Source organism: Vidua chalybeata, chromosome 18, assembly GCF_026979565.1.
Source record: "Vidua chalybeata isolate OUT-0048 chromosome 18, bVidCha1 merged haplotype, whole genome shotgun sequence".
Classification (NCBI taxonomy): domain Eukaryota; kingdom Metazoa; phylum Chordata; class Aves; order Passeriformes; family Viduidae; genus Vidua; species Vidua chalybeata.
Genome location: NC_071547.1, coordinates 2,830,956 through 2,847,079, shown reverse-complemented (window position 1 = coordinate 2,847,079; position 16,124 = coordinate 2,830,956). Strand labels below are relative to the sequence as shown.

General features: G+C 44.8%; 1 protein-coding gene across 2 annotated transcripts; it reads left to right on the top strand.

The window, feature by feature from the left end:
• Nucleotides 1–630: 630 nt before the first annotated feature.
• CCDC62 (coiled-coil domain containing 62) lies at nt 631–14,213 on the top strand. Of its 2 annotated transcripts, XM_053959120.1 has the most exons (12): nt 641–707; nt 936–1,083; nt 1,356–1,548; nt 2,141–2,307; nt 2,586–2,687; nt 2,783–2,951; nt 3,037–3,138; nt 4,092–4,180; nt 4,969–5,069; nt 9,421–9,586; nt 10,203–10,322; nt 14,022–14,213. In XM_053959120.1, the coding sequence occupies exons 2-12, from the start codon at nt 1,048–1,050 to the stop codon at nt 14,049–14,051; spliced, it is 1,275 nt and encodes a 424-aa protein (XP_053815095.1). In that variant the 5' UTR covers nt 641–707; nt 936–1,047; the 3' UTR covers nt 14,052–14,213. The 2 variants fall into 2 exon arrangements, with proteins under 2 accessions (XP_053815094.1, XP_053815095.1); XM_053959119.1 differs by lacking the exons at nt 9,421–9,586; nt 10,203–10,322; nt 14,022–14,213 and adding an exon at nt 5,661–6,577 and having other exon boundaries at nt 631–707.
• The last annotated feature ends 1,911 nt before the right edge of the window (nt 14,214–16,124 follow it).

The following is a 16,124-nucleotide window of genomic DNA, read 5'->3' as shown; positions in this document are numbered from 1 at the left end:
GTAATTCCAAAGATCTCCTAACCCTGCAATTGTAATGCCTTTATGCTTTTAACCTGCAGCTCATTCGAGAATGGTAGTAATGAACACAAATGAATAGTGAGCACTATTCCACAGGCCATGTTAGCGGGTGGGGTGCCAGCTCTGCTGTCTGTACTCCCACAAACAGCCTCGAGCATCGATTTGGTGCTTTTTGTTTCACTGTTCCATTTAATAACAATAAATGCTCCCTGGTGGCAGGGTCCTGGAAGTGACATGCTCCTGTCACTGCAGAACCTCGGTGAGCTGAAAGCCAAGGGGGTGATGCGTCAGATTCTCTGTTCTCTTCCTGTAAGGTTGCTTTTTCAGTGATTTCTATTTATAAGCCATGGGTGTATCTGGAGAGGTAACTCCATCCCTGTCGTTGGAAATAGTGTCTCTCGAGAGCTGCCTGCATCTCTATAGTCCTCCCATTTAACGCTGGACAGGGAAGTTGCCTCCAACCCTTACCATTCCTGCCTGGTTATTCCTCATCCCGTATTAACAACGTTGTTAATTATCACATTTTTCTTGCAGCTCCATCCCCGCCAGCAGCGCCCCGGGGTGAGGCGGCGGCGGCCGCGGGATTCGAACCCGCGGCTGGAGGACCCGAACCGGGGAGCCCCGGGACTCGAACCCGCGGCCCCTTCGCTGCGGGGGGGCGGAGCTTCCTCCAACGGCGGGCGGTGCCGGTGGGTCGGGGCGGCCGGGGCTAACCGGGGGTAACCGGGGGTGTAATGAGCGAGGGCGGAGGGCAGGAGAAGCCCTTGCGCTTAGGAAGGGCCGCCCCAGCCGGGCGGGACAGCGGGGGAGCCCTGCCCGGGGACGGGAGTCGCTCCCCGGGGGTGGTAGCTCAGGGCCCCGCCTCAGGCCTGCGCCCCCCCGGCCCGTCCGCTCCAACGCCGCTTGTGCTCCCTCAGGGTCGGCGCGCAGCGCGGGTGTGCAGCGGGGGAGCTTCCATGGTGAACGTGACATCCTTGAAGCGTTCCCGGTTCCACGAATGCCTGGCAGAGCTCTGGCCCGCAGTCCCCCATGAGTTCATCAGTACAGCGTTCTGCTTCGCCCCAGGTAAAACATGAAAGTGCCGTTAACAATCGGCTCTATTTTCGGTAGGAGGGTACTCATTGTGCTGCTGCCGGGTTGAGTCACGGAGCGCAGGTGGTACCACCTTGTTCTGCAAAGGGCTTCGGTCAAGGGCCACGAGTACAAGGAACTTCTTGGAACGGTCTCTATTTATAATATAAACATAGCTCAACTAAAAATAAACCCCTCGAGTTTATGATGAGAGAATTTGTCACTTCCCTTGTGTTGAAATGCACTCCGTGTCTCACCTTTTGTAGGCATTTAGCCCTGATCGCAAGAACAGCATCATTAGGAGGCAGAGACAGGAGCTCAAGCTGTTAATTGCAGAACTGAAAGATCGTGACAGGGAGCTCAATGACATGGTGGCAGTGCATGAGAGACACATTCAGGCCTGGGAAGATGATCGCCAGAAGATACTGACTTTATCAGAACAATGCAGCTTATTAACTAGTAAGTGGTGTGATGTAAAGAATGAGATCTTGCTCCTATAAGCATGTTCAGGTGCTTCAACCCCTCAATAACAGTTTTGCATCATATAAGGAGCCATTTCCTGCCCTTCAGCCTTAAATTTTATTGTTTCTCTGAGATCTAAACTTCCACATGGTGCTGAAGTGATCTGATCTTGAAGGGGGTGTGATGATCGGGTGACTCTTTCTTGTCTGAATGTGTGAATTGCTTCTATGAATTCTTTAAAAAATAATCTGATTAAATAAACGTGGGGGAAGAGAAAAATTTGCAACCTGCCAGCGAGTTATAGAGCCTTGTGCCCTGAGGTTTTGCCGCACAGCTCTGAACAAGCACAAACCACCCAGCAAAACACCTGGTGGCTCTGAACAGGCTCAGTACAGAGCTCACCACGCAGTTCCTGTTCCATCTGACCTGGGTAGCCAGGGAATCCTCCTTCATGGTGTGCAACATAAGCATCCAGGTCTGAATTGTGTGATTTTAAAACACTGGGTTAAATTATTTCTGAGATTTAAGAAATTGCATGACAGCCTCTCAGCTCTTTTCTCACGTATAACTTTGTCTCCTTCCTTTTCAGGTGAGCTGAACGAGAGAAATGCAGTTATAAAATCACTGACCAAAAAGTTGAAGTTATTAGAATCCCAGCATAATGACAGTAAGATAACACTTGAAAGCACAAGACAGAAGTTTAAAGAGCTCACTCAAAAAGTAACAGATTCATCTGTTCACTGCCAGGCTCTGGAGGTAGGGGTTGAGTAATGGTCTGGTTTTGTAGTCCATGCATTTACAGGATGCCTGTGATGAAATGTAACATTCCAAAACAGAGACATGCAGGGTATTAAGACCCTTGATCACAAGCAAGTTGGGGATCAAAAAAATTGATTTTACTCCAGTCCTCTTTTCTCCAGGATCTCACATTGCTATACACAATGTTTAAATAACGTTGTGGACGCATTTACTGGGGAAAAAATAATAACTTTGAATCACTGAAGTAATAGCTGACACATATTTCTGTTCACTAGGAGAAAAATCAGAGTCTCCACTGCTCAATTTTGGAACTGTCTGCTAAAACAGGCCAGCTGCAAGCGAGGGAGCAGGAGCTTCTCTCTATGCTTCAGATGAAGGTAACATCTGTAACATCTGTCAGGATGTACTGTTGTTTTGTCCAAACCCATCCATGATAGAAAAAAATAAGAATTCATTGTATTTCCTATTTCAGGACAAGGCCTTAATTGAAACAACTGATCAGATTAGTGAGGTTACATCTAAATTTAAAACACTGGAGAACACACTGCGTACAGCAAAGGATGAATTCAGTAACAGCAGGGAGCAGCAAGACCTCAGCCTGACACTGAACGATGTCATGTGTCAAGTAAATAAGATGAAAGGTAAATGTTTCTGCTGGGCACCTAATTTAGTGTAGGCCAGCACAATTCCTTTTCCCTCTGGGAAATGCTACATTTTGTTTTACAGATATCCTCTCTGAAAAGATGAAAGAAAGCAGCAAGAACCAGGAAGAAATCAGTCACCTGAAACAAGAAAATGGCTGCTTGAGGAGTGAGCTGATCCTGGCAGGTGAGGGTGGGCAGCTGGCCTTTCATGCCTTGGCTTTCAACGGCTCAGAGAGTTCTGGGCAGCAATTCACTGATACCTCTGAAGGAGGCAGCTTGTTACCTGCCCTCTTTGCAGTTTAATAAAAGTATATCCCTTGTGTGCCATTCTTCTATGAAGCAATATCTGGAGCTTCTGCAGGGACACTTTATAAAATCTTGTGAAAGCACAAAGTTCACCAAGGTGATTGCACGGGGAGGAGTGAGTGGCTCGGGGGACTCTCTCCTGAAAATGTTGAGTCTTTCTCTTCTCTGTTGCTTCCTTTAGGTAATGGAATTGGTTTAGTCTGGTTTAGTATTCAGGCCTTGGTAAACTGCATCTTGCCCTCCATAATACCTTTGGTTTTGGGTGGAAGAACATCTGGTGCTGCAGTGGATAGGAAAGATCACTGCAATATTCCTGGGGATAACCACAGAGACCTTGAAAGACTAAGTGGCCAAAGGTGTCTTCTACTGTGAGATAATTTCCTTGCCTATCATTTTTAGTCTGCTATTTGACCTTTGTCAGATACTGATGCCATGTCTCATTATTTTAAAACCAATAAAATGGGAAATTGTTTTGCTGCACTTCTCTCTACACGCATGAATTAAAATTAATTAACTGAATTTCCTTTATGCTTTCCTCTTTTTTTTCCCCCTTTTCTCTTTTTCTTTCTGAAAACGTTAAATAAATCAGTCAGCAAAGCACAGTATTGCTGCTAGTAAAATGAAGCCAGGTGCTGAGGAAAAGTCCAAGGAAAATACTTGATTTTTTGTTTTCTTGGGGGTTTTGTGCTCTTTTTATCTGTTGATCTTAAGAAACTGCTTCTGTTTTGTTTCAGTACCACCTCCTACTGCTACAGACACAGCATTAGCAATGCACTTGCTTTGTGTCTATTCACCTGAAGTAATAAAAATAATTATTATCTTTTGAAACAGTGGAAGAAGCACAGAGAAAGGACCAACTTTTTCAGTTTGCCAAGTCTAAGCAAGTGCGGATTGAAAAAGAATTGTCCAGTTTGCGACAGGTACAGCCCTGATTGTGTTTCTGCTCCGAGGCCAGAGGAGCATTTTCAGTTACATCAGACCTGTGTGGAACAGTGTAAAAAAGATCTGGATATTGTTGATTAAGGAACACAGATCTGATTTTGCCTTGCTGGGATCCCTGTAGAATGTTGATTTATTTCATTTGGGGTTATGCTGAAAAGCCCATGGTGCTTCCAGGCTTGGGAGGTCACGTGAAGGGCAGCAGGACTGGGATTGCACACCTGCCCAAGGTGAACTCAGCAGAGTAAGGGACACAGTGTCCTGGCAGGTCTGTTTTTCACAACCTAAACCCTGTGTGTTCACCTGCTCTCAGCTGAGGTTCTCAAAGCATGTTCCACTTTTTAATTGCAAATAATTGATGGGTAGTTACCTTCTCCATTAGCTTCGCAAAAAATCCCCTGCAGCAAAAGCCAAATCCCATGATCATCATCCATGTCCTGTAATTCTGTAGCTGTGAACAACGTAATAACAACATGTATTAAATATCAGGTAACAGTAATGATATTTTATTTATTGTTCAGTGTGGTTCCCTCTTAGAAGAATATTCTAATCTTCTAATAGAAATCCTGCTTATTGCTGCAAAATATATTCCTAAATATATGCAGGCATGTCCTCTTAGATTTGGAAGTCTTTGTCAATAATTTGACTACAGGCATTGGTTTATAAAAACATTTTTAGGATGTTTTTGGAAGCCAGGCACTGTGGTACTACCTGATGATGATGTTCCTGCACCCAGACATTCACCAGTGCCCTTCACTGCCTCTAACAGGTCTGTGCAAAACAGCAGCGGGACTTGCACTTCCTTCATGTCAACTTTGATAGCTCTCAGGACTCCAGGCAAAAACATGAAAATGCATCAAGTAGAAGGAGGTAAAGACATTTTAATTTTTTTTTTTCTTAAATAGTATGTCCTCAAAGAGAGACTTCACTGTTCAGCCCCAGCTAACATCCTAACGGGTGTGTGCTGGGTCAGGATGGCTTTGCTGGAGTCGACCACAAACATCCAGTGAAGCTGTCAAGCACCTTGTGTTTTATTTGGTCAGGAGAGACTGTGAACATTAGTCACAGACCAAGTGTTGTAGCAGGCCAGACAGCTCATGATTTTTTTTAGAAAGTGAACTAGTCTGGTGGTAGGGGTGTTAACCTGGCTCCCTGCTACTTTTATTTAAAAAGCAACGTTTATTTTAGGAAGTAAACTTAGAGAATTGGTGCACACCCTGGAGGTTCAGACAGAATCATCATACTGTGATTAAAACATGAGGGAGCTCTCAGACTGATTTTGAAAAGTAACAGCCAAATCTGGGCAGATTTTCTGTGGGGTTTTGGCAGGATACACACTGGTGGTGTGTGAGCTGCTGCAGAACCGTGGCAGCAGCCTGTGTTCTGTAGAGCTTTAGGAGTGCACTTGGGGATGCTCTTTACCTGCAGTGTTTCTGACTTGTTTTTGTCGTGCCGTTGTAGCTCAGGGGCCACACTCCCTGCCTCTGAAAGCCCCAGCGAGACAGACAAGGGTAGGACTGAGGGCAGCCACAGGATGTGCGAGGAGTGTGGAACTGCACCAGTTCCAGCAAGTAGGGTAAAACCCACCCCTGAGATGTGTGAAGTAGATAATAGACAGTTACTGAATGCTTCAGACTTGGAGGAAACTACCTCAGCATTGTTAAACCAGTGTCAAAAAGCTGTGAAAGGCTTGGCCCTGCCTGTGGAAGAAGGAGAAAAGCAGGATGTTGCATCAAGCTTTGATGAGCTAGACAGTGAAAAATTTCATGAGGTAAACAACACAAGGCCATTGAGAAACAGGGAAATTGGAGAGAATAGAGTGAAAAGCAGAGACCAAAAAACCTTTGAGGTGTCTTTGCCTTCATATGATCGTTGGCTTAAAATCAAATCTCGTGTAGATTTGCAAAGCACTTTAATCCAGAACAGCACCAGGTCTGACAAAACTGATAATGGAAACAAAACCTGGGAAGAGAGATCTGACGCTGAGTCTGGCCAAGAAAGCAGAGAGACTCCTGTGACTTGCAAGTCTGACTCTGATTCTGATATTAATAACTTCATTGTAAATGAAGATAAACGGTGGAAGCCACTCTCAGATCTGGAATGGCTGGAGATTTTCAAATCCAAAAAGAGAGATGGAGAAACACACCATGGAAGAGATTACAGCTGTTTGGATACTGCACAAGAGATGAAATGTACCTGCTCAAAAAGGTTATGAGTTTGTTGCCTTTAAGAAATAAGCATAAGCTAGACTTGCGTAGCAACTTAGGTGTATAAACTCTCAGTATTATCTCAAGCTATGTTTAGAGTAAGTGCTGTTTTAAATATAGTTTTTCAACCTGAAAAGTAAGAAATTTAAAATAAAAATAGCTCTTAAAGTATCGTGATTCTATTTTTATGCTTTTTTTTTTTCTCCTCTCTTATCCCCAAGAGCTGTGTGGGCAGGAGAAGCTGCAATACCATATAACTTAGCCAAATAAATTAATTGAGAAAATCTTACAATTTTTTATAATCCCAGGTGTTGCTCGTAACTCTGATGGGTAAAATATGTTCTGACCAGAGCTGGACTTGTACAGTGATGTTTCTGCGAGGCAAGAAACAGATGCAGGTTTTGTGTGATGCTTTAGTGACTGTGTTATTTCTATTGAGAAATCACATCTTGGCTGGGCAAGAATGTAGGACACAGCTCTGAGCACAGGCTGCTGCCTCTGTCAGGGCAAGAAATGAGATGGCAAGATTTAAAGGACGGCAATCTGTCCACTCTCCAGCTCATGGGACTCTATCCTTCTGTTTGTGCTGTGGGAGGAGAAGGACATGTGGTTGGGGACGAGCAGGATGAGGTTTCTAATGCTGAGAAGTGTCAGAAGAAGACCCAGGTGCCTCAGTGATGTTGGAATGTCTCCGAGATAAAAAACCTGCTCTGCATTTACAGAAGTGGCTTTGTGCCTGCATAAGCAAAGGCATTCAGAGCTGGGACTTGCTGTGGATTTGTTCTGTTGGTTCCTCTATTTCTGTTCAAAAAATTGATTTACCCAGCTCTACTTTAGAAGGATTTCTGAAGTTTCACAGCGATTTCATAGCTGCTTTTTAGCCAGAGGAGAGGAGCCTTCCAGCTGGTGGTTTGACAAGCACAGTAAATGAACAGCTGTTTAAACCTGCTCACAGTGTTTGCCAGCAAGCCTGCTCAGCACCCAAACAGATTAATGTAATGGAATGGAAAGGTCTGATGTATGGATGCTTTCATTCTGTGTGGCTTTTGAAACAGAAATATTGTAGGAATTGTTGCTGCAGTGAGACAGACCTGTTCAGAAACAAGGTGAATGGGCAGCCACTGAAAAGGACTGCTGGCCTGGCACATTCCCACGTGCCTTAGCTGAGCTTCACTCTCCGTGTGGGCTCTCTCTAGTTTCCACTGCCTATAAATCATTGGAAAGACTCCACTCCCCTTCTGTCTATACTGACCTTCCTTATCAACTCCCCCAGCAGCACCAATGACATACTGCCATCCCTCCAAATCCCTTTTGAGGCTGCATCATGAAAGCTGCTTTCACTTTTTGTCTTGCCCTATTTGTCTTGTCCTTGAGTGAATTTTAAGGGGAAAGGAACAAATTCATCCTGGGCAGTGCAGCTAGAAGATATCCTCCAGTTAGGGGGGAGCTGTGGGATTTACTGCTGAGCTCTCCAGGTTTCTTGATGCCCACATTTGGTCCTGGGGCCCGGCTAATTGGAGATGGATTGACTCAGTGCAAATCCCTGACTCTCTGCTCTCCAGCCTCTGCTGACTCGGATTTGGCAGGCAATAAATCCTCACCCGTAAATGGGAGGAAGGCAGGAGACTTGCTTCTGTGAAGGGATTAATGGCAGAGACCAGCACAACATTCCTCCTGGGACTTGGATCTGGATCCTCCAGTTTTCCATTGCTGCTTTCAGAGTGCTGATGATGTAGTTTGTGTTTAGGGAAGGGTGCTGGCACCTCCCTGTCATCCCAGCAAATATTTTTGCCATGAGTTCCTGAGTTCTGGAACAGCCAACAAGGAGGCTGTTAACAGTCAAATGCCTTCCTCAATGGCAGAGGGGATTGTGAAATCCCAGAGCGCAGGAGCCATTTCTGTGTGCTCTGACTTGGTGACTTCATTTATGTTGGGCCAACGTTTGCTGCTTTTGGATTTTTATCTCTATTCTCATTTTACAGATGGAGCATCAGCAGGTACTTGTTGAGTCTGCCTGGGCTGGACTAAGCCACCGATTCCCGAGCCACTTCCCTGCCTCAAAATCAAACCTGTGTCCCCTTCCTTTCCAACCTGTGTGTTTTCCAGGACAGCCCTGCTCATCTCATGTCTTCACATCCCTGTTCCAGGCTGCTTGTTCCCTTACATCTCCACAGAACCTTTCCTTGTCAGAAACACAGACAATGGCTTTTCTCTCTTAAAAGAGCCTGTCTTATTCTGGTGTTTTATGGGAGAAGTGAAATGGGACACAGCAGACACTCATGAGCTGGCAACTCTCATGAGGGCTTTTTCCTAGATTGAATGTCAGTTTAAAATACACCTATTTTTAACAGTCTTGCCAGGTATGGAATGCATTGTCACACCAAAATAACTATCTAAAGAGTATCTACCGAAATGTCATCAATTCAAAGAGAATATTTGCTTTAAAATACACATATTTTTTCATTATTTGCCAGTCCAGGCAGGGCTAGCAGTCTGCTTCTGTTGTGTTGATGAATGTGGTTTGCTCCTATATTTAAAAATAAATAAACTCAAGCCTCTTTGGGAAAGCTCTCCTGTGATCTCTGTGAGATGATGACTGTAAAACACTGTGAAATTCCCTTGAAAGGTACACCGACAAATATTAATTTGCCTAATGGTTGATTAGAACCAGAAAGGGATTTGGGTGTGAGAGGAGAGCCAGTAGCAGAATCTTGGGGAGAGCAAAGTTTTCCCTTTGTGTGTTCTTTGCAAGGTTAAATACACACTCAAGCACATGGTCATGGAGCTGGTTGAGACTGGTTGAATGTCAAACCCTTGTGCTCAGAGGATGAAACTGATCTGGGGAAGTTGTTAAACGTGGGAATGCTCTGAGGAACGGGGTAATCTCCCAAGCTTCTTGGTTTCCTTGGCTCAGGGCCCACAGTTATTTATGTTGTGCCACGATTTTCCCTTGAAAGTTTAAAAAGGATGGTGATGCTGTTTCTGCCAATGTCTTGATTTTTTTTTTTTAACAGTGAAGGAAACGTGGAACTGAATTCCCTCTGCTTGACTTCTCCTCCCCTGACATCCACTAAGAGCAACATGACCCAAAGTTCTGGGAAATTCTCTGATGAAGATTCCCCTCTGGACATCAGTGACCTGGCAGTGACTAAACCAGCAAAGAGATACTGCATGAACACAGTCAGTATCTTATTTCACAGTGTCCTTGACTGATTTTGAGGGGAATTATGAGGAATTATGACTGATGGTAGGAATGCAAATGTCTCCAGGCATGGAAGAACTGGGTACTCAAATGATGAGACAGCAGGCTTATGGTAAAGGTGATAACATTTTTTTTTAAATAGCTCCTTGTTGCCTCAATATGTCTTGGACAGCATAAATATAAATGAGTTTTTTAAAAATGAATAAGGTTTTGGAATGAAAAGCTTGAGGAAAATGGATGCTGGCTATTTGGTAATTCCACTAAATATCTGGGTACATGTGGATGCAGTTAGCAGAAGCTATTGGACATTGTTTCTTTCCTGTTCTGCTTTGTTTTCCCTCTTTCTCATGTCTTTATTCTCCCCTTTATCCCTGGAGTACCTCTCTTGTGAGTGCTTAATATACCCACGTGTGGAAAGAGCTCTGTGTTTATCAGAAACACCAGCAGTTAGAGTCTGTTACTTTGCAGTATTCTGAACAGAAACATTTCAAAATCAAAATGCTGATTCTTGGTGTGTTATAATTCTTTGCAATCCTCCAAAAAAAAAAAAAAAAGATCATTCCATAACTTTGGCTCCCTCTCTGTGTCCTGCAGGACACCAGTTCCCTGTTCTGGAAGCTGGAGCGCTCGTTGGCCCAGTCCCGACAGATGCTGGCTGATCTGGAGCTCAGCCTTCTCCACGCAAGCATTCCCAACACCAACAACATGAGTAAGGTACAGATTGCTCTCCCAGGACGAGGTTGAGGTCTCAGGAATACTGACTGGGAACATCCTTTCCCTTATGCTTGGCTTGCACTGCATTAGCAAAGCATGAGGAGGGTATTGGTTGTGAAGAGACAATTCCTGCATGCCTTAGTGCTTGAATTTTTTATAGGATTCTGTTTAGCTGCTCAAGGTCATGACAGGATTTGACTCCTGTGTCTGTCTGAACAGATGGAAGGCAGAAGTCATTTTGGGGCAAGCTGCAGGAGGTCTAGAAAAAAGTGAACACTGGTTCTTTCTGACTTGAAGCAAATGAGATGACTTCTCAGGCTCAGCACACACTCACTGCTCTGCTGTCCCAGAGACTCGCAGTCAGAACTGCTTTATTATTATATTCATGGAAAGGAGGGCAGTATAGGGAATATATAGGATACTTTGGGTGTGAATTTAAACCAGAAACTCAGCTTAAATAAAGGCAGAGTTCTTGTGTGTTAGTAGTTTTAGCTCCTTCATTGCAGGGTCAGAAAATATATTCAGTGGTCAAAGAAAAGAACCTGTATGTAGCTGTCATGGCAGTTTATTTTATGAGCACTAGTGCTGATAAAGTTCCTGTTGAGTATTAGGGCAGCAGAAGTAATCAGAGAAAGGGTCACTTGTTTAGTGGGTAAATATCCATAAGAATTTCTACCTTGTTTGACAAGGACATTGTACCTTTTGTCCCTAGCAATGAGCACACTTGTGCTGGTGTATATCCCAAAGGGAGGATTTAGGCTCCTGGTTTCAGAGCAGTGCTGAACCCTCATCTTCATCCTCACACGTTTCACCTCCCTCTAAAAATTTGCACTCCTTTTAGCCTTAGATGAACCTGACCAGAACAACGTTGCTGTAAGGAGCAGACAAAGCCATTTTTATAACATTCAGAACCATAAACCCTTCGCTGTGCTGGGCCTGACTGTAAAGGTTGTGTGCCAGCGTTTGCATAAACTGAAAGGATATTTTGTTCAGAAGTTCCTCTGCAGGATTTCATTCAGTGGCAAAGACAGCAGCAGTTTAGTCTTTTGCAAAGACTCCTGAGTAGGAGGATTCCTGAAAAGCTCCCTGCACACAGTGCTTGCTTGTGGCTCTTGCCCAGCCCCATCAGCTGTCTGGCTCCTGCTCACTGCTTGGCACGTCACAGCTCAGTCTGCCCATGACTCTGCTTTAGGATCTGATGCTGCATTTTTGAGCTTGGAAATTGGCTTCTTTTTCAGCTTTAGTGGATAGAAAATGAAGCAAACTCGTGTGTAGTGGCGGGAGCAGATCCTGAGCCACATCTGTGGAACTTTGATCTACTTTCAGAGCAGTTCTGGGCAAAAACTCGTCAAGCGTGTTTGAGTTAATGTATGCAGGCCAGCTAACCTGTGCTTAAAACCAGGCTTACCTGGGGCTGTTTTAAACTGAGCTTTAGAACGGAATAAATATGAGATACAGCCTTTAGAATTTAATCAGGGGGAAGTGGTACATGTTGGATTCTGTGCCCTGCTGGGGCGGGGAGGAAAAGGGGGAATCAAGAGCTGTACCCCTGCTGCTCACCAGCTTGAACCTGGCAGCTCTGGAAATTTTATTCTCTGAGTCCTTTGATTTCCATGTAGTATTTTTACATTACAATAGAAACAACAGAACTTGCAGGAACTCTTCACAGAAGCCAGTTACCTGCTGCAGAAGAAAGAGATGCCAAGCTTCCTTTTTTTCTCTGTGATGTTCCCTGAGCAGGAAGGTGTTTTCAGCTTGATCTTTTTTTGTTTGCTTCCCTCTTTATAAATGCATCTGCAATATTAATACACTTTATGGATTTTTGAGATGGGCCTGGCACAGGATTCTAAGTGCATTTCCAATAAAACTCTTGTGAGTACTGTAACAGCAAACAGATATTAAGTCAGCAAGTAGTTCCTTTAGTCAAATAATTAAACTTTTGTGAAGCGTGTTCCTCATCCTTGGGGCGGTCAGATCTCACAGCTTCATTCCCCAGTACCTGCACTCTCCTTATTGTAGTTAAAACCCTTCTGTGTGTTACAGATAACAGGATCAAGGATGTGAACATTGCTGAATGAGAGACTGGGACGTTTTTTCCAGTGCCAAGGCCAAGGGCTGTTTTAGGATTCTGTTCTTGGGCTCAGAGCCCCAAAATCAGAATGTATTGAATAGAGCTGTTTCAGAATATCCAAAGCAGCCTTGCCCACAGCAGATTGTTTTTTTCTTTTTGAGTCAGGAAATTTCTCACTCTCTGATTATTTGTTCTCCTATTGTGGATTGGGTGCTTGCAGTAGGCACCACCTTGTCTGGTTCTGAGGACAAAAGAGTAACCAGATATGGTTAAAATCCTGAACGCCACATGAAACTGAATAAGAACCAGCAACAATGAGGAGAAAAACTGGCAAAAAAAAAAGAAACCTCCCAGTGCTGACACAGCCCAAGCTCGTGCCTGCAAAGGGAGGTTACCCCAGAGCCAGCTGGGCTGTGACACTGTGTGACTCCAGTTGTGGGTCAGCCTCCAGCCCGTGGGGAGCTGGTGCTCAGTTCTCAGTTTCTTATTCCAGCTGCAGTCCCTGAGCTGTTTGTGCCCTGGGGAGTCAGGCTGGCTTGCTGCACTCATGTTCTGCTGGTTCTGCATTAAGCCTGGAGACATTGAGACTCCTCTGAGAGCCCGTGGGGTCTGTGGAGTGCAGCTGATGGGGCACTTGGGGGAGATGGATGCTGAGGAGCTGGAATGCCAAACCTTCCTCTGCTGTAACGTTCCTGTGCACAGAGAGAGCTCTTCTTTTCCTGAAAAGAGCCCTGAGGTAAAAGCAGACAGAGGTTTTATAGGTTGAAGCCAGCACTGTGACTTGCATCCTGAAACCACTGATGTTACAAAGCTTCAGGAGCAAATCCCCAAAAGTGCTGAGCCCCGTGCTGAGGCAGCAGAGTGGGGAGAGCATGCTGAGCCTACAGAAATAATCACATTTGCCTCAAGTGAGAAAAAGCGGGTGGAACAAACACGCCACAATCCACTGTAGATCCATGACAAGAATGAGTGGCTCTCCAAGTCACTGGCTAATGCATAATTCTCATTTTCTTTCTGTGTTAAAAGGCACTGAATCACTCTGATCAGTTAGATCTGAAGCAGAGCAGGTCCAGAAATAGCCAAACATTTGTGCAGTTTCATATACAGAAGTGATTGAATTGATTTTGGTTGTGTTTGTTTGGTTTTAAATTGCTTTGAAACTCATTTGAGGGCAGGTGCGCTGACAAACATTTCCTCCCTAGCTGCCAATGATTTAACCATTCTCATCAGTCAGTTGTTTTGCCTCTAGAGAGAGGTTGGGTGGAAGGGGAGTTGAAGAACTCAGGAGGAGAGCAGTGAGGAAAAGGCTATTTTCAGTTTTGGACACAGCAGCATGTGCCAGTGCTCATAAATGGTGACTCAGTGGCTGGCCTGGGGCACAAAGATCACTCCTTTCCTCAAAGCCAACTGGAAAGGTTTTATTTCCCAACACCCCAGTGGTGGCCCTGAGACTGTTGCCTTTCTGTGAAGTACTTTGTTTACCTTTTCCTCTTTATATTTTTACTCCATGTTCTTACTCTGTTTGCAGTGTGAAAATTTGTGTAGTAAATTCACATAATGTGGTTGCTTCTGATATTTCAGAGGAAATCTTCTTGCTTTTTAATAAAAATCTTTTCCATTTTCTGCAGAGGAAGAAGTTGTTTCCAACACAGAGGTAATTCTGAGGACTGAAGATCATTGACCCAGCAGCTACAGTGCAAAGTTACCTAATTTTTCTCCCGTGGTCCTCCTGAGTGTTTGAAAGACTCACAAGTGGCAAGAAGATGTGACTCTGCAGGAATGTATTTTATCTTGAAATAAAACACAGAATTACGCCAAGATTTACAAAGCTATTTTTATAGCTGAGAGCTCAGGTTAAACACTAGCTTGTTTTTTAAGAATCTGAAGTGTGTAATTGTTACAACATAGGAACTATTTTTCTTTTTTTTTTTTTTATGGTGGCTCAGAAATATTTATAGAGTATGACACAGCCAAGCATTCTCCTTTTTTTTTTTTTAGCACATTGTTTTTGTTCTGGATTTCTTGCCTTGTAGAGAGAGATGAATAATGTTTATAGGAAGTTCCCAATTAGTGTTGTAAGCAGGAACTGCCTCTGCTGTTGCTGAAATGGGAGAGCTGTCACCCACAAGATGGGCAGAACAAGTCTCCACACTCAGGAGCTGTTTTTTCCAACAAAAGTTTATGGGATCAGGTGTGTATGGCCTCTGTTTGCACTGTAGAGGTAGCCAAGTATGATGTAACCTTTTTTTAGCATTTAAACTGGATTTATGTTTGCTCATTGGGCAAGATGTGCTGTTATCACAATTTGAACTTCTTTTTTAACGTAGAGATCAAATAATCTGATAAAGGTGATACTTTGCTGTTTCTCTTTTGCCTACTTAACACATTTAGCACTTGATTTCTGACATTTCTCAGCACAGACATGAGTGGGCTGCCCACTCCTGAGTAGATTGGGAGCACTTTGGGACACCAGTGCCCCTCCCACAGCCCTGTGCCAGCGTTTTTCCTGCTCAGGGGGAGCCAAGGGTGGGAGTTTCTGCTCCATCCACTGCCACCAATTATTGCAGAGAAACACAACACTCTGTGGTCTCCTTGTTAACTCTTTCATTTCATTTTCTGCTTGCTCTTTAATTACTCCAGGGGCAGCCTTTCCTGCAGGTATTAATGGCCCCAGAATTCGGTGGCCAGTTCTGATGAGAGCTGCTGTTCTCCAGACTCTTTCCCTGCCTGCTCACCAGCGTTACCCACAGAGGGAAGCTCAGCTGCTCCAGCTCTTTCCAAGTTTCCTCAAGCCTTTACAGTGCATTTATTCCTCTACCTGCACAGAACCTTCTCAGGCTCCATCCTCACAATCTCTTCTTGTGGGTATGACAAGAATTCCCCCTAAAAAGCCAATGATGACAATGCCATGATGCTCACCCTGAAGCTGTCCAGCAGCTACACAGAGAAATTGGTGCAACTTCTAAGCAGCAGCTGCATTTAAATGGTCTTGAGGTTGTTGGATGAACTCACTGAGTTTAAACCCCTGGAGAGTTTAAAATGATGACTTTTAAATCAATATAGAAAACTGAGCTCAAGCGATGCATCAAGGATCTGCAGAGCCTTAGGATTTTGTGTCAGGGCTGCTCTGGATTTGTGGAATGGGAAGAAGGGGAATAACTGGGCTAATTTATTCAGCACTAAGTGACTTAAAGCCCAACTACATTATTGACCACACTCTGATCCTCGAATGGAAACGCTTCAAACTCGGTGCCTTAATTCTGGAAGCAGCTCAAATACTCCAGGGAGCCCTTTGCTATTGTATCCTTGGTTTGAATTATTATTTAAAGACAACAAAGCTTCTGTTCAGCCACGGCCTTTCCGCAGGGTGGATGCGAGCTCCGGTCATTGACTTTGGTAACGGGAATTGGTGTTGGAGCTGCGGGGCTCGGAACGAGCTGCGCGTGTGTGCCGGTGCAGTGGGAGAAGGGTGAAGGTGGGCGCTGAGAAGGGACGGTCGCGCTGGCGGTGACCGCCGTTCCTGGTGGTTCCTGAGCTGGGGAATCGCCTCGGTGCCTGCTGCCCCGCGGGGGCCGCTAAGGGACGTGTCCCCCGCTCCGTGTCCGTGTCCTCTCTCCGTGTCCGTGTCCGCTCTCCGTGTCCCCACTCCGTGTCCCCTTTCCGTGTCCGTGCCCCCTCTCCGTGTCCCTGTCCGTGTCCCTGTCCGTGTCCCCTCTCCGTGTCCGTGTCCC

Coding starts and splice junctions, on each gene's coding strand:
- CCDC62 (XM_053959119.1), top strand. CDS start 1,048: ATGAGTTCATCAGTACAGCGTTCTGCTTCGCCCCAG. Junction 1,084..1,355: donor AGCGTTCTGCTTCGCCCCAG/GTAAAACATGAA, acceptor CACCTTTTGTAG/GCATTTAGCCCTGATCGCAA. Junction 2,688..2,782: donor TCTCTATGCTTCAGATGAAG/GTAACATCTGTA, acceptor TTCCTATTTCAG/GACAAGGCCTTAATTGAAAC.